Source organism: Uloborus diversus, chromosome 4, assembly GCF_026930045.1.
Source record: "Uloborus diversus isolate 005 chromosome 4, Udiv.v.3.1, whole genome shotgun sequence".
NCBI lineage: Eukaryota > Metazoa > Arthropoda > Arachnida > Araneae > Uloboridae > Uloborus > Uloborus diversus.
The window spans coordinates 83219007-83243573 of record NC_072734.1 but is presented as its reverse complement, the minus strand read 5'-3'; the positions used below and the strand labels follow the sequence as shown (position 1 = coordinate 83243573).

At 32.6% G+C, this 24567-nt stretch overlaps 1 protein-coding gene across 1 annotated transcript in view; it reads right to left on the bottom strand.

Moving 5' to 3' along the window:
* Positions 1-24567, bottom strand: part of LOC129221608 (DNA-directed RNA polymerase II subunit RPB2) — a 46088-nt gene that overhangs the window by 7636 nt on the left and 13885 nt on the right. The window contains exons 3-15 of the mRNA XM_054856129.1: positions 24247-24359; positions 22600-22819; positions 22362-22520; positions 22118-22282; positions 21108-21304; positions 16984-17290; positions 16364-16507; positions 15616-15755; positions 15415-15526; positions 14412-14566; positions 3822-4023; positions 2528-2793; positions 834-928 (exon numbers count right to left, since the gene is read on the bottom strand). Of these exons, the coding sequence (XP_054712104.1) occupies positions 834-928; positions 2528-2793; positions 3822-4023; positions 14412-14566; positions 15415-15526; positions 15616-15755; positions 16364-16507; positions 16984-17290; positions 21108-21304; positions 22118-22282; positions 22362-22520; positions 22600-22819; positions 24247-24359 (2275 nt within the window). The remainder of the gene's footprint in view (positions 1-833; positions 929-2527; positions 2794-3821; positions 4024-14411; positions 14567-15414; positions 15527-15615; positions 15756-16363; positions 16508-16983; positions 17291-21107; positions 21305-22117; positions 22283-22361; positions 22521-22599; positions 22820-24246; positions 24360-24567) is intronic.

The following is a 24567-nucleotide window of genomic DNA, read 5'->3' as shown; positions in this document are numbered from 1 at the left end:
TCTGAATAACTGGATTTAAACATTTCCACACGATTTTGGTACAAACAGATGCTATCACTGTTTTAGTTGTAAATTTCAAGCCCCTGTGCTAGATAATTTTGAAAAGTGCAGGAAATAACATTTTTCAATGAACTCTTCACTCTGTCATACAACGAAATCAATATGTACAAACTTGCACTTTCATGAATGATTTCCTTGCCTAATTTATCAGTTTTCATCATCAAAATGTTACAAGCATTGGAAATGTAGTTTTCTCCCAATTTCAGGCATGAGATTGCCGAAAAAAGAAAACAGAGGAACTTCATTCTGATTAGAAAACAAAGAACATATAATTAAAAGAATTTACATTAAAACAGACCAAAGACCAGTTTCACATCAGCATGGCTTTTATAGGAGACAAAATTGGCAATAGAATTACAACTGTTTTGGATGAGAGATTGTTTGAAGAAAATAAGTTTTTTCCTGGTGAAAAAAAAGGTAATTTTCCGTAATAATGTATTTACTCTTCCTTTTATTCAACTTGACAACTATACTGCCATGTGCAGGTAAACAGCAGTATCTGCAAACGAGTTTTCGAGATATTTGAAAGAAATGCATTTTGGATATCATACTAACAATAGGAAAATGTTGGAATTCAATGTTTTTTTCGTGTCTTTTTTTTTAGCGGAAACCAAATAATCGAGCTTGTACAATAAAGATGACAAAAAAGGAAAATGAAAAATTTTCAGTTACTGCCCTTTACCTGCAGACAGCAGTACATACCAAATGCTTTAACCAAAAAAACTTATAAAATGGAAAAAATTATTCAACAGAACAATGAACAGGACTCCTACCTTGGCAAGTCTCCCGAGTAGGTTTCTCAAATTGTTCCTCTTGATCACCAATTTGTTTTTGCTCCGCATCTTTATACGCTCGATAAAACACTGAGCTAAATCAAAGAAAGAGAAGAATTTTATTCTGTAACTGTTTTAGAACTATTCAGGGTGGCAGATCAGGGAAATCAGAGAGATCAGGGAAAAGTCAGGGAACTTTATTAATCAGGGAAATATCAGGGAATTTTGAAAAAATAACAAAAAATCAGGAAAAATTGATTTTATGAAGAAAAAAAAATTTTTTTTTGCTTTACAAAATTAAGTACTCTAATTCCTTACGTATTTCCCGCTAATTATCTGTTCAAAAAGAAAGTAAATTTAATGAGGGGCGATTATACACTGCCGTATATTTGTGCATCTTTTTTCCTCAACATTAAAGTATTTAATCTTACTTATTAACCACAGGATGAGCTTCCTAAGATTACTTCTGTGTCTGTTAGGTTGTTTATTTTACCTAACTTGAAATTTTCTTTTACGCTTTCAATACTATGTAAAATAAACAACCATACAGGCAAAGAGGAAGCCTTCATTAATGCCTTAGCTCCTTTGCCTTTATTTCATTGTTTCGAAGTAATTAGCGTATTGCAATCACAATTTCAAGAAGAAATCTTCGGTTTTTGAATTAATACTATAAAAGCTTAAAAGTTATTACTTCTTCGCAGTTTTAATTAAATTGCTAAAATTGAACTTTCAGTAAAAAAAGTTTGTTTTTTTCCGTTATACTATTTGTTCTCACCGCAGATTATAAAGGTTTTCTTTTCTTCAGACTTAAGTGATTCTTTAATTTTATAACCAAGTTGTATTCTTTTATATATTTTGAAATTAACTAATTTCTTTTTTTTTTCTTCTTGCAGTTCAAAGTTGTTTGTTACAAAAGCAATCTAAGATTTTTTTTTCATTACATATTGAAATCATTTGAAATAGAGTTAACTTGTGTACTTAAGTAAATATATTTATTTTTTTATTGTTAAAATGCTGTATTCATTCATTAAACCTATGTTTTTGATTAGAGAAAAGCTCCCTATGAATGGATGTCATCTGTTTTGCATAAATATGTCAGTTAGTTATATAAGAATAACTACATTACTTCTATTCTTTCACTATTACTTGTTATTCTTGCAATAATTATTATACTGTTTGAAAACTTAGTTCAAAATCATTTCAATTACTTTTTAGTAATATCATAAATACACATATGTTTTTAAGAGTAATTTTAATAGTTTCTTATAATTTTTATGCCAAGTGGTTTCTGGAAGCAAAGTACTTTTTTTTTTTTTAAATTTTCTATCATCTTTCCATTGTAGAAAAATTTAATATACTGCTTTGTAGGTTTTTTCTCCCAAAAAAATTGACTTGATATTTTTTTAAAACCATTTTATTAAAAAAGTAGCATCTTTTTAAAATATATCTTTAGTTCAACGACTTTACACAACTTAAAACGTTTAAAATACTTCATTTTATGCAAACATGCAATGGATTTTAAGTAGAGCAAAGGAAGAAAACCATTATCACTGGCAACGTAAATCAGGGAAATTTGGTGAACTTAATCAGGGAAATCAGGGAAAAGTCAGGGAACTTTTTTTCACAGTTCCTGTCGCCACCCTGTATTACAGATAAGCTTTTAATACAGTTTTAATTGAAGAAACTAAACTTACCGAAAGAAGCCTCTATCAATTGCAGATGCATTCAAAATAATTGAATCTTCTTGATTATATCCTGTGTATGACATAATTGCTACAATAGAGTTGATTCCAGCTGGCAGTTCACGGAAACGTAAGTACTCCATGGAACGAGTGGTAACCAGAGGCTTTTGAGGATAGTACAATACGTGAGCCAGAGTGTCCATTCGTACATGGAAGTTGGTGATATACACCCCCATAGCTTGTTTACCCATAGCAGATTGGTAAGTATTACGGGGACTCTGTAAAATAATTTTTAAAATGATATCAAAACACCAAAACATGATTACACTGTATAAAAGTTTATGCTTTTAACACATTTCTTTTGTTACATTATAATAAAAAGAGTACTTGTTGTCTGAATGTACAGCAGATTGTACAGTAAATTAACTTAACAACCACCACTGCAGCTGAACTATAATGATAAAGTGTTAGATTGACTTTGCTTCATTCAAACTACACATGTGCTTGAACCAGACGAGAGTGGATGGATTCTTTGATGAAAAACTGTTTTGATATTTCTTTTATGTCTTGTTAACAATTATATGCAATTTTGCAGCATAATAGCGTTTTTTGTCATAATGAATGATAAATTTGCTTATTTAAGGAATGGCTTTGTTTACTACCCATACTCCCTGGATTTTCTAGATTTTGGATCATTCAGTTTTCTTTTGATCTCAATTAGTCCGGATAAATAAGGTTCTACTGTAGTTAATATGAAATGCATGTACAGTATTTACATTTTGGATAGTAGATTAATATGTTTAAAGCAGTTCAATTAAAAAAAATAATAAGAAGAAAACAAACAAATGTAAATTTAATAAATGAAATAAATTTTTTTTAAATGTTGTTCTGGAAAAAACTGACTGTGAGAACTTGGCCAACTTGCCGGCTGAAGCAAGTTTCCTTATTGATTAATTGATAGTTTCCTTATTTAGTAAAGTTAATGACTTGCTGTCATGAAACTTAAGATTTCATCAGTCAATGTTTATACTATTAGTGCGGCTAAATACAGAAAAATGTCATCTCCAACCAACATATTGGTTTCCCAATATGTTGGTTGGAAGGTTTCCCAATAAAAATCAAGTTTCCTTTATAAATCGACTATATTGGTTGGATGAATTAAGTAAACAAGACATTCAATTTTGATTTATGGAATTTAATTGGAATAAAAAACAATTGTAATTGCAATTATGAAACTCTTGAAGTTCCTCAAATTTTAAAATCAACGTTACTCAAACTTGAAATAATAATAAATGACCATAACTACCTGATTATGATCAGGAAACGGAATGATGGATGCACACACTCCAAGCATCATAGAAGGATGGATTTCACAATGAGTATAAGTTGAACAATATGCTTGACCTTTATCTTCTTGAAGATCATCAGGCGTCATTGCAAGCATAACAGTTTCTTCTTCTAAAGTATCAATATATTCAACGACACCATTTGCTACCAGATCTTGCCAACTATTTCGTAAGAAAAAAAAAAAGAAACAGATTGTTTAAAGTCTTACATTGACAAAGGAAATTTATTTAAAAAAAAAACTGTTTAAGATTTATACATTATTCTTTTTATTTTGATTCTTATCAGAGGTGATTGTGAGTTGAGTTCAGGAAAAAATACCTTAAAGTTTCTAAGGACTCTCTAAGACTTAAATACTCATAATTTCATTCATGTATACATATTAATTGCTTTTGATGAATAAAGTCAAACCTTGTTTTCACAACACTCCGGATGTCATGTCACTTTTTCAAAGCCATATTTCTTATGCCATATAGTTTCAATGTTAAGTGGCTCCGGATTTTACAACAGTTTTTTTTTTTTTTTTTGTGCAATGTCGGTTACGATGACGCTTTGAGCTGCGCAGTCTGGATCAAATATTTCTTTGCAATTGAAAAATGTTCAGTAAAATAATGAAGACATCTGGAAATGTTTGTTGTAGGAACTTCGGACTCTGACTAGAGATTTAACACCTCGAGGATGGTGGGGGCAAGTAGATAAGTTCTGAAGATAAGGTACAGGTTTCAGACTTTGACAAGATGGACAATAGAAAGGAATTCAAAGCAGGTGGATTGCAATACTGAACAAGGAAAAGAGCAAGAGAAGAGATAGACCATAGCTACGTTAAGCTGTAGGTGGTCACAACAAGCTTCTCCCATGAGAGAAAAAGAGATAAAGGGCTCCTCATTAGATCGAAAAGGGAAACAACTCTTAAAGTGGATAACAGGATTAGAAAGGGAAAGGTGTGGCTTAGTCGTCAAAATCTAATCAAATTGCGAACAAAAGTGAAAACAGTTTTGAATTGGTTCCTTTTTTGCGGGTAATTTCGTGGAAGAAGGTGTGTGATAAATTTTATTCAAAAATTTATAATAAGTGAAGGTTTTTTTTTTAAATAATTTTTGTTATATTCAAACTTGCATTAGTGAAATCTATTTAAAAAAATAAACAGTATTAATTTATACATTAAATCTAATTTTATGGTTAACTAATGTTTAATTATGAATTTTTAAAATTATTCCGGTTATGACGACACTTTGTTGACAGTCCCAAAGGTGTTGTGATAACGAGGTTCGACTGTACATAAGACATCAAAAGCAATTAATATGTATATTAATAGGTATTTATGTATTTGCTTTCTCAGTCAAAATATTGTGTAGATGTTCATGTTAAATTGTTAATGAGTAAATTTATTTTTTAATGAAAATTTTACTTGTCACTAAACATAAGGAAACTCATTTAAGTAGATGCAATAAAGGGTCTGTATAAGAAGTAATGAGATTCATTTTTTCCTGATGCGACTGTACCTCCCAAGGGTGCAAAAAATGGTTAGGTTGGTAAGCAAGTTAGGATGTGTAAGCAAGTGTTTGGAGATAATTGTCTGTCAAAGGTGCATAAGTTTCAGTGGCACAAGTGTTTCAAAGATGGCCGGGAGAGCGTCTAAGATGATTCGTAAACAGGGTGTCCATCAACCAGAAAACGGACGCAAATGGGGATCGTTTGTGTGTTATGCCAAATTCGGACTTGATAAAATAACAGTTCATAGCCTTATTACTGAAAACTTGAGAAATGCTGGAAAACACCTGCTTCATTCTGCAAGACTTCCTGCACAATAATGGTATCTCTAGGCTTCTCCAGCCCGCCTACAGCCACTATTTAGCCCCAACAGACTTCTTTCTATTCCCGAAAATGAAAACCCCACTAAAAGTGCACCAGAATGGAACTCTGGATCTCATGAGGGCACTAGTACAAGACTTTTAAAGGACATTCTGGCAGCAGACTACAAAGCAGTCTTCAAAGCTTATCAGACTCGCTGGGATTAAGTGTGTGCTAAGCCAAGGGTCTGATTTTGAAGAATTTTATGTGTAAGCATTAATATCTGCAATAAATTCTTGGAACATAACTCAGTCTCATTACTTTTTATACAGATCCTGTATATAAATCTACTAACCAGTTCAACATGAACAGATTCAAAGATGTCACAATTATTGATACAGAAGTGAAATATTAACTAAAAATGTTATTTATGTATTAAAAAAAATTAAAAATACAGTTAAACTTGGATAATTTGAAGTACAAGGGGACAATGCAATCCTTCGAATAATCCAAACTTTGAATTATCTAATTTTTTTATTTTTATGACAGGAAATGGTCAATTATACAACAGAAATCACTCCACATAACGACGATATTCTGCTAGATGGAAAATTGCCTCACTTGCAGTTGGAATTGGCCGCAGCTCTTCCATCTCATCTTCAATATCTTCATCATCTTCTGTTGAGTTGCTCTGCTTGTTAAGAGTTTCGGATACAATATCTGTATCAGATAGCTCATTCACTGTTTTCATCCACATTGATGAAATCGTCAAATGCTGTCTGTCCATGCAATTGGGAGAAGTAAGCTTTCTTCATCAAAAAGTTCGCTAACGGCGCTGCTTTTGACAAATCCTGCCCTTTGGAAAAGAGTTCGCTATCGTTTTTTGGCTCACTGAAGACAATGCATTTAAGCACTTTCTTGATGCATCGAGGAGGGTAACGAGAAGTTTTATAGAAGATTCAGTAAAGAGGTGTTGCACGACTAGATTTCTGTAACAATACTTCAAATTTTTAATGACGCCTTGATCCATTGGTCACATTACTGAAGCCATGTTTGGCGGAAACTGACATTTTCCATAGATGGTATTGATTTATGAGCCTGGCAGTTATCAATAAATAAGGTAATTTTTCTGTTTTTTCTTTGATACATGTGTTTTAGATCAAGCAGCCACTCTTCAAAAATATTTCTTGTCATCCATGCTTTCATGTTAGAATGGTATTTTACAGGATTTTTTTTTTACGTTTTTAAGGCACCTTGGGTTTTTTGATTTACCAATCATTAGTAATGGTAACTTTTCAGTTGCCGCCCATTCCAAGGACAAAGTCTTTGCAGGGGTGCACTTGTAAAAAAGTCCGGTCTCGTCGACATTGAAAATGTCTCTTTCCTACATGTGCTGAATGATTTCGGCAACCTCTTCTTTCCACTGATTTGCTACATCTTAGTCCACACTTGCGCTTTCTCCATACACGGACTTGAAAGAAACGCCAATCCTTTCCATGAACCCGTCCAACCATCCGGAGCTTGCTTTGAAACTGTTGTTACCTAAGCTGACAGCAAATTCTTCGCTTTTGCTCGAACAAGAGTTCCACTGAGAAGGATGTTTTCATCCCGTGCTTACGTGAACCATTTCAAAACACACCCGTCCACAACTGGGTTATCTGGTTCTTGAGCTCGTTTGCGATTTGGATTAGATTTCAAAATATTTTCTTGTTCTTTAAAAAGGTGGAAAAAGTGTTCAGAGCTATTCCATACTCTTTTGCGATAATGCACTTCTTCACTCCTTTTTCTACCTCTAGTGTGACAGCAGTTTTTTGATCGAAAGATAAAGTTTTATAAGGAACACAGGGCTTACTCAACAACATCGTACTGGACTCGCACAGAAGAAACTAAATTGTCAAGGAAGAAAACTCAAATGATATTGACTCAATCCTGGTTTTGAAGGAAATGCAAAACGTGCATGCATCATCTATGATTTATTGCATTGGCCAGAGTGTCACGCCTCATTTACAAGGAAAGGGGTGGGAATCACCTAGTCCGGGTGACTTCCTGGAGACAGGTGGTCTACATTCCTTTCCCCTTTTTATCCCTGTGCTGTTTCCTAGAACAGATAAATATATTCTCCCAACCCCTATTTCTCTTCCTCATGGAATTTACCACGGTAGCTAACAATAACCCGGTCACTTTTCAAAAACCGTATTGAAACTAGATTTTGTTGATTTCGAAAGGAGAAAAACTTTGAATTAAAGAAGTTGGACTTCAAAATAACGAAAATTTTGTTGCATTAATTGGAATACAAGTTTCAAGGGACCGACAAAAAACTTAACATTATTCACGAATTCGAATTAAAGACGTTAAAATTATTCATGTTCGACTGCAATTGAAACAAAAATACAAATTATACAGCAATTTGACATTAACTTTTTTACATCTGACACTTAAAGAGAATAGAATTGTTTTAAAACTTTCCTATTTTACGATTTTAATAAAAACTAAGCAATTTTTTTTTTGTGCCTTTTAACACTTTCAGGTCTGAGTTATTTCGACCGCATATCTCCCTCCAGACTGGGGTTTTTCGGTGCTTTGCAAGATTTTTTAAAAAATACTTGGCAGACGTGTATTTCAGTAATTTTTATTGTATTACATACTTCAAGATGTTTTCTTTCTTAATAAAGAAACAATTTGAATGAAATAAAAATCAATTTTTAGTAAGAAATTGTCAAAAAAAGCATGTTTGAAACTGAAAAAAAAAAAGTTCTGCATAGGAAAACATCATTTTTAACCATAAAAGTTTACCCAGACTAAATTAAAAACTTACCTAAATCTTGAACAAATATCAGAAAATAGTTTTAATTTGAAAATTAACATTATTTAATAAAATTTACTTTTGTATAGTACATTTCAAAACACAAACTCGAATTCAAACCCCATCTTCTATCACGATTTATGATGTTATTTCTGCCTGGTGCTGCTATCTATACATATATATATATATATTTTTTTGAAAGTAAAAGGTTCGTAGATAGTATCTAAAAAGATTAGAAATGTATAGAACTCGTACTTTGATAGCTAAGAGAGTAAAAATTTGACCCTGAGAGAATCTCAGGCTTAGTTCCCTTCACCAAAAACGGCAACCCAAGTGATGCTCCGGCATAGACCTCAGTGTTAACAGCATGGTAAACATGAAAAAGGCGAAAAATCAGATTCCCATAGTGGATATAAAGGGATCACAATTTGCAACATGAAGGCATCAAAAATATAAAAACAATAATAATAATAAAAGAATTTAATCAGATAAAAGCCCTTTACTATTGCATTTCGATATAATTGAAGCAAAAATAAAATCAAACCAATGGTTCAGCAGTTAATTTTTTGACAGTTTAAACAACACTTATAAAGATCACAGAATTTTGCTAAAAAAATTTTACCTCTGATTTCAATTTAAAAAGAAAAATCATTTATTTGTCTTCCCACAAATCGTAAGCATAAAAAATGAGAAAAATTCGATTCTCATATTTGACGCGAAGGGATTGTATTTTTTGAAACAAAGTCATCTTAAGTATAAAAATGGTAAATAAAAGAATTTAAGTAAAATAATGTTAGAGTTGTATTTTAACGAGTTATATGATATTATAAATACTAGCTGTGTTTTATTATCATTGGTACAGTATTAGCTAAATGCGTCCAGGTGGCCCTAACAAAAAAATACCATCTTATGAAATTAAAAACTCCCCTAAGGATTAACCTCCCGGAACCTTTGACGGGGTGCCCACAAGAGGGGATTATGGCGCAAGTTGCGCCATCAAAATTTTTGGGGGGGGGGGGGATTTTTTTCTAGAAGGTTTTTTTTTATTTTATTTAGAAAATGAAATTTTTGAATTTTGGAAAGAAAAAATATTTAAACTCATTCAACAAGAAATAGAAGCATTAATAATACTTTTTTCGCGTACTTTTCGGGGCCGTCGCCGTAGCAAGCGCCCCCCCCTACCCGTTTTTCAGGAGTGTGGCCGACAATTTCATTTTAGCGATGCAACTAACGAAGAAAAAGGAAAACTCTTCGTTGTTTAAAAAAAATTAAAACTGTAATTATAAATGAACAAGTGAAATAATGACAAAAGGTATTTTTTCTGTCAAATTTGAACAGAAAATGTAATCTTAAAATACAATTTAGGAACATCCATGCTTCTCTTTTATCAAAAGTAAGTAAGGGTCGCAGAAATGTACACTTCAAACATTTTTATTAACACACAAAAAAAAAAGTATTCAGTACAAAACATTCTTCATTATGCCGCAGTGTGTGTATGTCTCCCAAGTCGAAAACTATGGGCTCGGCTCGAATCAAAAACATTGTGCATAGAGTAAAATTTCAGTAATGGGAGGGAGGGCAGGTGACCAAATTAACATGTTGCACCCCTTGTCTCTCGGCGGCCCTGGTTATACAAAGCCATGCTTCATAGTTCTTAAGTCAAAATAAAAATAAAAATACATAAATAAATAGGACAGCCCATAGGATAGGGGTCACCGAAACATTCCCATTTGTATATACTTTTTTTTTTTTTTGATGAAAAATGTTGCCCTGAAAATCATTGCTAAGTGGAGAAAAATGCATTGGTCGCCGAAATAAATTTGAAATAGAGATAGAGGGGGAAAAAAACAGTTAAATGCAAAAAGAGATTCAAAGTGCTATAATGAATACTCACACCAAAAGTTCTAAATGTTTGAATGTAAAAATCGTAAGAAAATTAAAGTTTGATCAAGAGATGCAGGTGGCATATTTAAAATAAAATGAAGTGGAATAGAGACCTAAGGTATCACAGAAAATTACTACATCCGTTCAAAATGTTAAGTCCTTTTTCTAAGGCCGCAAATGCTTGTATTGCAAGAAAACAAAAATATTGTGTGGGAAATTGAAAACTTTATCATAGAAAATCCAAGCAAATAATCGTGCTTCGCAAAGGAATTGGAAAAAAATATTACCACAATATGTTTATCAATTATTGAAATTTACAATGAAGATAGGAGGGACGTAGCCAAACTGAAAGGAAGTGGGGGACTCCAAACCCTTCTTTTTACGTCCCCAAAGCTGGCCTGGAAGTGAATTTTTAAAACTTAGGTTTTGAAAAAATCCCGGGAAAACGTTTTCAAACCCCATCCATTACATCATTAAAGATGGCCTACACCTAAGTATTTAGGACTGCAATTTTGAAAAGCTGTGAGAGTGCTCCCAACGTAACCTCCGAGAAACGCGCTCTCAATTAATCATCCATCATCATTCAAGGTCGAATAAATTTGGTCTTTTGGAATTTAATTTTTAAAAAACCTTGAAACTTCCTGGGGTATCCCGAAACTCGTTCTCCAAACATTACCGAAGATCCTCAAAAATTTCATTGTTAAGGCTTCAATTCAGAAAATTTTTCGGGATCATCTCCAAAACCTTCTACCACTCTAATAGTATTTAAAATCGTGTACAATTGCGTCAGTTGAATTTAATTTTGAAAATTTGCCAGGGGAGGACTCCGAATCTCTCCACACATTAACATTACCGAAAATCTTCTAAAACTGTGGTTTCAACAGATCGAAATTTTTTCGAGAGAATGCCCCCACCCCCCCTCTCTATCTTTCTTTCGCCAACATCATCGAATAATGTCTTAAATCTCGCTTTTAGTGCTTCAATTACGAAACATTTCTAATCTCGAGTCCCTTCAAAACTCAACCTTCCCCCTTTCATCGAAGGTTGGCTTAAATTACGTTTTCGGAGCTTTAATTTCAAGAAACTGGAGGTGCACTAAATTTTAACAAAAAAAAAGTCTACAATCGCGCGTTTAAGGCTTCAATATTTAAAAAAAATTCGAGGAGGGGGCACATATCTCTTCCCCTTAATATCACCATAGATAATCTAAAACTGCATTTTTCAAACTACAATATTCAGATTTTTCCTGAGGGAGAGCCCCCAGACCACCCCTCTTACGTGTCACAATCACAAATAATTCACAATTGGGAATGCCTGCTTGAAGTTTGCATTTTGAAAAATTTTAGAACGATGACTCCAAGTCTCTTCCTCCCTTAACATCACCATAGGTCGTCTAAAACTGTGTTTTTCAAATAACAATCTTAAAAATTCCGGGGGGTGAGCCCCAGACTGAACATAATCAAATATAACGTACGATTGTGTTGAGAACTTAAATTTGGAAAAATTATCGAAGACACTATCCTGGACCTCCTCTCCCCCTTCCTCCCAAACTTAAAATATAGTCTAAAACTGCGTTTTTATGTAATCAATTTCGAAATAATGCAAGAAGGTAGCCCTCCGACACCTCCTAATTCTGATTGAATTCCTTACGTGAAATACACCACCAGCTCTGTCAATTCCAGCCGAGGACTGCAGTTTCGTGCTTATTAGCACTCATGAGCCCGGCATAGGAGTGACTGAGTTGGAGGCGGAAAACCTCTTAAGGAAGCCAAGAATGCCAAACAAACTGGTAGCTAATACAGTCCTTACGATTAAATTTATATTGCTAGTACTAAGGTCTAGTAATATGACTATCCCTGCTAAACCAGAACTCAAATCTTCTCTCTCTCTCCGCATATTGGAACATGCGTTTGAAACAATTAACAGGCCGCCAAAAGCGTACCCCCCCTCCCTCCTCAGTTTTTTGACCTAGCGACAGCCCTGGTACTCTTTCCAAAACTTAATGACCGTGTCTCTTTTTCAATGAAGGGAACATCAGAGACGGCATGGAGTTAGTGTCCGTTTCAAAGCTGGAACAGACGATTTGATTTCTTTTGAATTTTTTTATAAATTTTCTGGAAGTAGCACAATTCTGCATGATGAATGCGTGTGTAAAAATGATGAGAGGAAGATAAGTCAAAAATGTTTTATTGTTTGTAATAATTCTGACCAGTATGCTGTAATTCTTCCATTGATTTATTTGCACCTCGACAATCGTTAAGAACTAGTTTTGAAGTTTGCGAATAACATATTTTTTATCCCTCCAATTGAGAATTAATATATTTTCTTCGTTAACGAGCTTAAGCTTGTGAAGAATTTTTCTCATTTCACTTTACTCCCATCTTCTCTACCATTTTTAAACTGATTGTTTCAATTTATCATTAGGTAATTTTTATTAAGACTTTCAGTGATGTTGGTTTTTGCTGATGGAGGTAGAACAGTCTTCTTAAGGTGTTTAAATTATGTCTCGTAAATCATATTTACTTTCTTCTATATCTGATATGTATAGAAGGATATTTGATTCATTAAAATTCTCGAGTTCTGATTTTCGATGTGTGCTGAATAGCGGAATCCATTTTTTGAGGATTTCCGAAACATATCTGTCACGATGTGTCTGATTCATCTTTTTTGGATATGCAACTTCAATTTTGGAAAACTTCCAGGAGAACGTCCCCCACTGTAGCACCAGAATAACACCCTCTTTATCATCAAGAGTCATCTAAAACTGCGTTTGTCGAACTGCAATTTTGAAAAATTTATAAGAGAGAGCCCCTGATTCCCCCCTCTTTCCTTAACATGATCAAAGACAAGCCTAGAATTGCGTTTTTGGAGTATCAATTTCGAAAAACTGCCTGTTGAATGGCACTGGAACTCACCTTCCACCAACATTATCCAAATCTATCAAAACTGCGTTTTTAAAGCTACAAGTTCGAAAATTTGAGTGGAGCGCCCCTCCCCCCCTACTCTCGTCAACATTATTAAAAAATCGTGTTAAATTTGGTTTTCAGGGCTTCAATTTCGAGAAAATTCCGGGAGAGCTTCCGAAAACTCGTTTTCATAACGTCACAAAGGTCGGCTACAATTGCGATTTTAGCGATTCAAATTCAGAAAACTGCTTTTCCCCCAACCATAGATAGCGCTTTTAAGACTTTAATTTTGAAAATTTTCCTGGGGCAAGCCCTAGGATCTCTTCTTTCCCTAACATTACCACAGATAGTTTAAAACTGCGTTTTTAGAACCACAATTTTGAAAACAAAGGAAAAGCCCTCTTTCACACAACGGTAAACTATTTACAATTGCGCTTTTAAAATTTCAATATTGAAAAATTACCGGGAAGGGCACACCAAACCTTTTATCCCCCAAAACATCACCAAAGATTGTCTAAAATTGTGGTTTTAAAGCTACAATTTCAAAAATTTTCCGGGGGAGAAACCTCCGGACACCCTATCTAAGTGACAATAAAATAAGATTCATATTTTATAGATTTTTATTGTATACATCTAGTAATGATTCCATCCCAAGCCAGAAAGTTGAATCCACTCTTCCTCGTAATTGTTCATACGTTTGAAAAAAAAACATGGTGTAGCAAAATTCAGGGTACCCAAAACTTGTTTACTCAAAATTTGGAAAGGCAAGGCAGGTCAACAATCCAACAATATTTCAGTTCAAATGCTATTTGTTAGAGCTACTCCCTCTACCCCCATGAATTTGACAAGAAATTAAACACTCTAAAAACTGTTATATTTTACCCGATTCGAAAGCGAAATTTTTTTTTTTTTTTGGGGGGGGATGGGGATTTGCGCCATTGAGCTTGGGGGGGGGGGGGGGCACCCCTGGCCTTTGATGTTAATACATAGTCAATTTCAATTTTTGTTTATAGCCATCATATTAGGACTGTTATGACCCCACCTCCCCCCAGAAGGTAAATTCTAGTTGAGCTAGTGCTTCTCCTAACTACGAAAGGTGCACACACAGAAATGTATAAACATTGCAAGAAAAAAACGTTTTGAGATGTAGCCATCCCACAATACCTACCTGTAGTTGTTATATTCTCTTTCCTTCAAGCGATCCACATGTCTTTTCTTCAGAAGTAATTTCTGGTTTTCGACAATGAGCAATGGCCGACAGATTCTCCCAGCATCAGTATAGATACGTATTTCTCTATCTCTAATGTCTCTAACCATTGATACCTATTTGTCAAAGTAAGATTTATTTAGATAGAGCAGAAAGACTAGATATATAAATGACTACAGTCTGACATCAAGATTAGGTCACTTGTCTTTAGTCCCAGTTCATTGAACTCTTATGAAAGGTCTTGAATACCGTAATTGCTTATAAGGTCACTTTTGTCTGACCTGCTATGGGTGATTTCAATGTCATACCGATTCAATTTCAGGAATTTCCCATGGTGGATGAGCTTTCATAGGTGAAAAGCTTTTTTTTCTACTAGTATTAAGTGCAGAGAATGTAGTAAAAGGTGGATATAACGACAGGGATACACTGAAGTGTTGACACAAGCATAAACGCTCGCTCAGAGCTTAAAAGTCATAGGACATTTTTAAATCATGAGAGAGCTGAATTTTTTTTTTTTTTTTACAGAAAATATAAAACTTAGAAAATATTGTACAAAAATTAGGAAAATTTACAGCTGTCTTGTACTATGTTCAACATAGTTAAAATTTATAGTAGACTGATAGTTTTGAACATCATTTTAAATTTTACAAAGGATCATGCTATTTATATACATGTTTATTGTAAGAATCAGTTATAAGGTCACTCCACTCATGAGGTCAGTTTTGAGAAGTCCCGAACGTTGACCTTATATCCCTAGAAAACAAAGTTTATAATGATTACAAAATTATAAATTTTGTAATCATTAGAAATTTTGAAACCAGATTATTAATCATTATAAAAAATTCAGAAATAATTTCATTGTGAAAATAATTATAATTCTAAATTAGTAAGAGACAACAGTTTAATTATACCTTCTATATGTTAAAATGTTTTTCTGAAAGGAATTTTTTTTTTTAATGATTACCTCAGACACAATGATGTCCATCTGCCTTCGTAGCTTGCGTAAGGTATTCATTAGCTGATCAGGATCACGATGGATTCCCACCCAACAGCCATTTACAAAGATTTTAGTAGCTCTAGAAATAAAAATAAAGAATTTAAATATTAATTTAATTTTATAAATTTATTATAAAAAAACTATACAACAATTATGTAAAATTCTTACTCTGCAATGGCAGAGGGAGCAATTTCTTCCAGATTTTCCATACTCCATTCTTCCAAAAACTCCAAGATTGGTGAAGGTTGAGATCCAACAGAAATATAAGCCATCAATGCAAGATTCTTGACTAAACCTACAGCGTGACCCTAAAAGCAAATTTTTAATCAATATTTATTTTTCAATTGTTAAGTCAGGTCCAAATTTTAATAAGTTTGTAGACATTAATTTAACTTGTGTATAGTATATCCCCAAACATACAATTTTTGACTGATAGCTTTGAGCCATTTGACACCCTGTTTAGATTGACAGACATATGCTTTTGTTATAAAATGCATGTTCATTTTAATCAGTATGCAGCTTAAGCGATAGTAACTCAAAGTTCAGATTTTCAAAGCAGCAAAGGCTGTTCCCCAATGCAAGGGGGAAAAAAATATTATTATTAAGTGAAGAAAAAGGGAGACAAATTTTGTCAAAACTTAAGACAAAGTTTGTGGGTCCTGATACACACTTAAAGCAAATAAAATACAGTCAAAGCATTCAAATCAAAAAGTGTTAAAATTAAATAATGTGCAAAAAAGAGAAACAAAATACAATGAATCATAGCTGTTGTCAACAGCTATGTGTCTCCTCTCCCCCCTAATGACTCCCTAGGGAGGCGGCCCCACAGATTGGAAACCAGTGCTCTAATACAAACTTAAAAATTATTTAAATAACTGCACTAGAAAGCAATAAAAAAATTACATAAATCACTTACTTCTGGAGTTTCAGCTGGACAAATCATGCCCCAAAGAGTGTTATGAAGTTGCCGTGGTTTAGCAAGTTTACCATCCCTTCCAATTGGAGAGTTAACACGCCTCAAATGAGAGAGTGTTGAAGCAAATGTCAATCGATTCAACACCTAATAAACACCAAAAATATCAAAATGAGAAATGAGAATATGAATCTCAACATAAGCATAACATTTGTCTGGTTCCTGAAAGGACAATAAAAATGCTCTTGAAATATTTCAAAGCAAAAGCTACATTATTAAGCAACAGTTGAGTCATTGCAGGCACCAAAAAATATATAGGTGAAAGCTCCAGTTAGACACAATTTTTCAACGATTGTTCGAACGATTTTTCAATTCAATGCTATTGAAGTTGTACACAAAAACTAAATTTTCAATAAATTTTGGTACCCATCTTTTGTGCTGATACTCCATAAAACTGGAACACTGAACAGATCTTTAATATTATTGTACATTAATTATTTTCATTAATTTTTTACCTTATTAGTTATTTTTAAAAAATTGCGCCAAAATTTAGATATCAATTCTACAACTAACAACAAATTCTTGCTCCGAAAAAATAAGTACATCAATAAACCTGACTTTACCTGAGAGACACCAGCTCTTGCCTGATGAGCTTTCTTTTGATCTCCCCAATTACCAGTAGCTAAAGAATATCTTAATCCATCTGTAATGATACGGGTCTTGATGGCCAATTCTAAATTAAAGTCCTTTCCACGGTCAATGAACTTCTGAGCATACATCCTGACTTCTTTAGTCAGAGTTCGAAACAGACCACGGAACAAAAATGCCAAAAGTGGTCCAGCTAAATCCAAACGCTTATTTCCATAATGATCTCGATCATCCAATTCTCGTCGTCCAAGAGCAGCAAGCAATAATCGGTGAACCATGTAGCTACAAAAAAAGTATACTCATTAGACTTATTTTAATAAAATTTGCATAAAACACTACAAAAAAAAAAAAAAAAAACATATACCCCCACTCCCTCTCTGTTAAGGCACTGACTTATAACTGGAACTAGGAGGACGTCAGATTTAATGTCATACCTGCCAACCTCCGAGAAAAAAATCCGGAAGATTTTTTTATTTTTATCCACAAGATTTTAACGCAAAATAAAATCAAACAGGACCCCTATCCTCTTTTCATTTAACAATATATTAGTTATGAATTTCATATCAATTGAACTTACTTTCGTTTAGTAAATATTATTTTTATTGCTTTCTTTAAAAGTTTGGAAATAACATTTGGTACTCATTTAAAAAAAAAGAACAAAGCAAAAACAGCTCGAACTGAGAGAACGAGAAGATAATCGGCGCCGAAATTGAGCCCCTAGTTGCCAGGCGCGACGCTTGCTTTGATTGGATCCCGATGAAGTCATGCGCTGTATCACTCCGTGACGTCATAATCTTGCCTCACTTCTTCTGCCATTCTCCTACGGCAACCTTTCCTTGGCTACTTGGCCTAAAACGTTCCACAAAAGAATCGTTAGCGCCAAAATTGGCGAGATACAATTTTTTTCCTACAAAACGTGAAAAATCCGGAAAATTTTGCTCATAACCGGAAAAACGGAAAAGGAAATAAAAATCCGTAAAACTTCCGGGAAATCCGGAAGGCTTGGCAGGTATGTAATGTGCACCAGCCAGTATCAGTGTACAAGGAGGGTCTTCAACCAGTTTTTTAAACTATTGCCAGACATGCTCGGGGCATGTAAAAATTTCAATTAGGCTTGAAACGTTTATCCTTACATGCCTGGTAGGGAATGTATTTTTTTAATTAAACATTTCTTCCTAAAACTTTATTATTTTGTGTGTTATTGCAAAATTACTGCTTCCTCAACAAGGCTCAAAATTTATTTCACACAATACCACTAAAATCATTGTTGGACAAACATAATATCATTAGGAATCGTTGGCAAAGAATTGGAGAATTTCGAGCCATCCAAGGCAATCAAATACTGGTTGTTTAACACCAAAAAAATTAGACATGTTGATGGACTTGCATGTCAACACAAGTATTGGTAATACAAATTAAATTTTAACAACTTATGCAATATTTATTTAAACTTTTTATGATTTATATTAAAATAATTCTTAATTCAGATATAAAGCTGTTAGTTTTTTTTTTTTTTTTTTTTTTGTCTGATTTATGCTACACGACTAATTTGTTTTCATTAATGAACAATAAAAATACGGGGCATGAAAAAAATTTTATTTGTATACTTTAGAAAAACATGCCCTGCAGGGCATGTAAAATTTTTCAGATTTTTTTAGTTTTGTCTTCAACTAGTGAGTACTGAATTGGCTTGGTGTCAAATGAGACTCTGTAGGCTTCTCATAAAATTTTCAGACGAACATGCAGAAAATAAAAAGGAGCTACTTTGGTTAAGGAAAAATTAGAATATTTCCTAGAAAGATTAGGAATAGTACAACCTGTTTTGAATATTTCTAACACTGCTTGAACTGATTAAAGTGAAAAACCAACATAAATAAAGCACAAATATTGAAGAAAATACAGCATATAGCTATTTCAAGGCTACAAAGGAGTCTCTTCATCAGTGCAAAAAGCTCACCAACACAATCGAAAAGTTAACCTGCCTGACCACCAATATCAGCCCCCCCCCCCCATTGTCACTCCAAAGGAAGTCATTAACATAACCAAGAAACTCCCCAACAAAAAAACCCCCCGGTTATGACAAAATCACAAATAACGTTATTAAACACTTTCCCATCAACACCATCACCTGTCTCACCAAAATAATCAACAAATCCATCCAACTTGGGCACTTTCCCACCCCCTATATTTCTGCTTTGTTTACATTGGTTTTTTTACTTTAATCATATTGTAACAAAAAGCTTATATGATCATTTTTCATTTAACTACTTGAAGTATTTAACTTTTAAAATTAAAAGAAAAATAAAAACCTTTCTCCTTATGAACCAAGTATGGTGTAGGTCAAAGGGTTTACGTTTCAGTCACAACTAAGTGCGAAAAACATCTCCTGAAAATCCTATGACTTTTTCCAATGCAGAAGAAAAAAAAAAGAAGGTTTTGGTGATGGATTTGATAAAATAAGGGCTTTTAGGAACCAAAAGATTTAAAAAACAAACAAACAAAAAAAAAAAAAAGGATTATGGAATAAAGTACCTTACAAAATGCCTTTAAAAGTTAGGTTCACTAACACCGACAAATGACCATTACAGGGTGGCGACAGGAACTGTGAAAAAAAGTTCCCTGACTTTTCCCTGATTAAGTTCACCAAATTTCCCTGATTTACGTTACCAATGATAATGGTTTCCTTTCTTTGCTCTGCTTGAAATCCATTGTATGTTTCTATAAATTGCAGTATTTTAAACATTTTAAGTTGTTTAAAGTTGTTGAACTAGAGATATATTTTAAAAAGATGCTATTTTTTTACTGGTAAAAACACATATCAAGTCAATTTTTTTTTGGAAAAAAAAAAACCTACAAAACAGTATATTAATTTTTTCTACATGGAAAAATTATAGAAAATTTAAAAAAAAAAACTTTACCAGAATAATCCTTAGCATAAGAATTTTAAGAAACTATTAAACTCACTCTTAAAAACATGTGTATTTATGGTAGAACTAAAAAGTAATTGAAATTATTTTGAACCAAATTTTCAAACAGTATAATGATTGTTGCAAGAATAACAAGTAATAATGAAAGAATAGAAGTAATGTAGTTATTCTTATATAACAAATTGACGTATTTATGCAAAACAGATGAAACATTTTGACATCCATTCATAGGGAGCTTTTCTCTAATCAAGAACGTAGGTTTTAATAAATGAATACAGCATTTTAACAATAAAAAAAAAATAAAGATATTTACTTAAGTACACAAGTTAACTCTATTTCAAATGATTTCAGTATGTAACGAAAAAAATCTTGGCTTGCTTTTGTAACAAATAACTTTGAAATGCAAGAAAAAAAAAACAATTAGTTAATTTCAAAATATATAAAAGAAGAATACAACTTGGTTATAAAATAAAAGAATCATTTAAGTCTGAAGAAAAGTAAGCCTCTATAATCTGCGGCGACAGCAAATAGTATAACGGCAAAAAAGTTTTTTTAAAATTGAAAGTTCAATTTTAGCAATTAAATTAAAAACGCGAAGAAGTAAAAACTTTTAAGCTTTTATCAGTATTAATTCAAAAACCAGATTTCTTCTTGAAATCGTGATTGCAGTACGCTAATCACTTCGAGACAATGGAATAAAGGCAAAGGAGCTAAGGCATTAATGAAGGCTTCCTCTTAGCCTGTATGTTTGTTTATTTTACGTCTCTTTGAAATCCTGAAAGGAAATTTCAAGCTAGGTAAAATAAACAATCTAACAGACACAGAAGCAATCTTAGGAAGTTCATCCTGTAATTAATAAGTAAGATGCAAAAATATGTGGCAGTGTATAATCGCACCTAATTAATTTTACTTTTTTTTTGAACAGATAATTGGCGGAAAATGCGTAGGGAATTAAGATACTTAATTTTGTAAAGCAAAGTAAAAAAAAAAAAAAATTTCTTCATAAAATCAATTTTCCCTGATTTTTTGTTATTTTTTCGAAATTCCCTGATATTTCCCTGACTTTTCCCTGATTAATAAAGTTCCCTGACTTTTCCCTGATCTGTCGCCACCCTGCATTATCTCCATAACTAAATTTAAAAAGATAAATGTGGTTCAAATTCATAACTTACCCTAAGTAATATGCTTTCTTTGTTTCACAAAAATCACTCACACCAACGTGAGGTAACATTTCCTTTTGCAAGATTTCTCTTGCATACTTAATTCTCTTTTCCTTAGTTACACCAGGTCTAGCACCACGAGACCCAATGAAATTCAAGGCTACATTTTGTTCTTGTATAACAAAAGCTTCATCTAATGACGGTTTGACCTAAAAGGTAAAAACGTAAAAAATGAAACAAATTATGAGATAAACTAACTTTACAAAATTTTATTCAATAAAAGAAAGTTTGTGAAGATAGCCTCTAAAATCTCAGTTTTGCACATGAAGAGATGGCATACCAGTCAACTTTTTGAAATAGACATTTAGAAGAAAATCCAGAAAACTACAAACAGTTTGCACAGTGTTTTCTGACGGGGAAGCAGTTACTTTCAAATTAGTTATGTTACAAAACCTAAATACAGCTGTCTTTATCATCTGAGTACGCCTAAGTAGTAAAGCCAGAGATTACTGAAATTTAGCAAATATCACTAGTGTAACGAAAAATTTCAAGAATTACACCTAAATTTGAAATTTATTGGAAACCAACAAAAAATAAATAAATAAATAGTTCATGAGTGAGAGACCAATTTTTCAAGACTGACCATTGACCACGTTAAATGGATGTTTGTTCTGAACAATTCTATCTATTATTTGGAAATAAAAAATAGGCATACAAGTTTAAAAGAAATAAATATAAAAGTAAAAATAACAATTATCAGTATTCATGATTTTTTATCTTGTAAAAAAGGTTTATCTTGTTTAAAAGGTTTACAAAGTTTACTAGTATACTAGTTTCAAAAGGTTACAATTTCATTAAAATGAGTCTTGCTCTCCAGATGGAAGATATAAATTGCAGCTCTCACTTTAACTGCTTTTCCCCCAACTCCTGATGGTACAAACAATTCCTTTTGTTCAAACAATGAATAATACTCTAATTCTAGTACTTACTTGAAGAGCAAAATAAACCATAAAAAAGCATACCATTTCCATCATTTCTTGATCTTCAAAATCATAAATGATATGTTCCAAAATGTCTCTATCAGCCACAAAACCAAGAGCACGAAAAACTATCATGATCGGTATTTCTTGTTTAATATAAGGCAAAATAGCAATTATTCTCTGGCCAATAGCACTCTTTCGCACACCCTAAATAAAAAAATGAAAAAGATTAAAGAAAATAAAAATAACAAGTTGTTCACAAACAAAAGTCTGCAAAATGTCTTACTTGTCCACCCCTGGCAAGCATGTTGACCCACAAGGTACTTGTAGGACGTGAAGAATGTTCCAAACAAGACCTGCACTCTGATTTGTAAGCATATTTTGAATCTTTCATTTGAAATACATACACTGAATTTGTAGCCATTTTCTCTTGGGCAATAAGGACCTGAAATTAATATTTTTGTTACACAATCATTTAAACAAAAGCAGGCACTCATTTTTATTTAAATCTACTTTAAACATACTTTTTCGGATCCATTGATAATAAAATAACCACCAGGGTCAAGTGGACATTCATTTAACTCAGTTAAATCACGATCAGTCAATCCGCTCAAGAGGCAATAGGTAGATCGTAACATGATGGGAATTTTGCCTATAAAGCTCTTCTGCAATTGTGTCTCCACTGGCTCTTCACCATCTTTCAACACAGTCTTAGTAATATCAACATATAGTGGAGCTGAATACCTATAAAATTAAGATATAGTGATGAGATGAGTGTATTAGATATAGTGATGAAATGAGTGTCTTACAAACTTATAAAACAAGAAAAGTTTTCAAAATTAATTTCTTTTCTTGTTAAGTAATCATTATAAATCCCACACCTTAGAATTATTCAATTATGGCGGTAAGTAAAAGCTATCAAACAAAGCTGCATACTGCCTGTTTCTTCTCTTAAATTTTTAATTTAAATGTTATTGGCTGCTTTAAAATTTATCTAAATATGCAGATACTAAGATTAACAACAATTTTTGACTGTTGTAATCAAGAAATCATCACTAATTTTACTTCATACTTTTTAGCAGGAATCAAGTTTATCAAAATAGTCTTTTGAATTAAAAAACATTTTTTATAGTTTTAAAACTTTCAGCAGTAAATTTGTACATTTAAAAAAAAGTGGACATTTTTTACTTTTTTTCCATGTGAAAATTTTTAATTTGAAATATTTTTGATCAAATGAATAGGCAATTATTTAATGAATAGATAGCAAAACAATAAAGGAATGAATAAGAAAAGAGGCAAATGAATAAATGAGCGATTTTTTTAAATGATGGAATGCAAATGAATTGATTAGTGAATGATTACATGTGATTTGATAAATAATTGAATAAATAAACAAAATGAACTTTTTCACTTTGTCCATTGTTCACAAGAAATGGACAAAACATTTAAAATGAAAATAAGCTTAATATTAATTAAATACTAACTGAATATTAGAAGGTTCCAACTAATATTTAGAATGTTAATAACGAACAATTTATCATTTTATTATAATCCTGACAGGAGTAGCCCACATGCGTTACTGCACAGTTAAAAATTTACCAGATAGGTGGAGCTAAAAAAAGGATAAATAATGTTTGCCAACTTTGCTATGGCATTAGCAAATGGAAACTTAAGACAGGTCTGAAGAAGTTGCTTAATTTTTACTCTGCTTAGCTTAGAGGTTGACAAATATTTGCAAAAGCTGGCATCCCTCAAAACTAATAGCCTTTCTATCTTATCAGACAGCGTTTCACTTTTCCTTATATTCCCTTACTTAAGAATTACTCCGTCAACATTTTTCACCAAATGTATAATCACTGCCAAATGTGTCAAACTGTAAATGAAAGAGTCTCTTTTTTTTTAAAAATCCTTCTAATGAAATATTTGGCAAGATCTTTTTAAGCTTATTATTCAAGGATTAATTTTGGTTTTGCGAAAATAGTTGACAGAATAATATAAGTTCCCAAAGAAAATGCAATGTAAAATAATTACAATTATCCTGTAGCAACATGAAACACCATGTAGATAATTAAAATTGCAGAAAAATGTGTAACAAGTACAAAGCAAAATAAGAATCGCACCTAACATTAAAATTATCAAGAATTTACACACAATAAAAAATAGTAAATTACGTAAGATTTCTCAATCTTGCTTCATTGGGCATCATAGGGCTTGGTGCACCATCTTTCTCCCAATGTGTTGGCTTGGAGAGATAAATTTGCTCAAACTTTACTAGATACCGGGGCTAAAGAGAGAAAATAGGCAAATAGTTATGATTATTACATTACAACACAAAAACTGGAACAGAAAAAGAGAGCAAAGAAAAAAGGAAAGGAAAGTTTGTATAACAGGAAATGTCCGTCAAGTAATTAGAAATTGGATGACTTGATAGAATTGCGTCAAGGGCTAAAACTTAAGAGTGACCTGGTACGACTTTGATACCATAGTTGAAA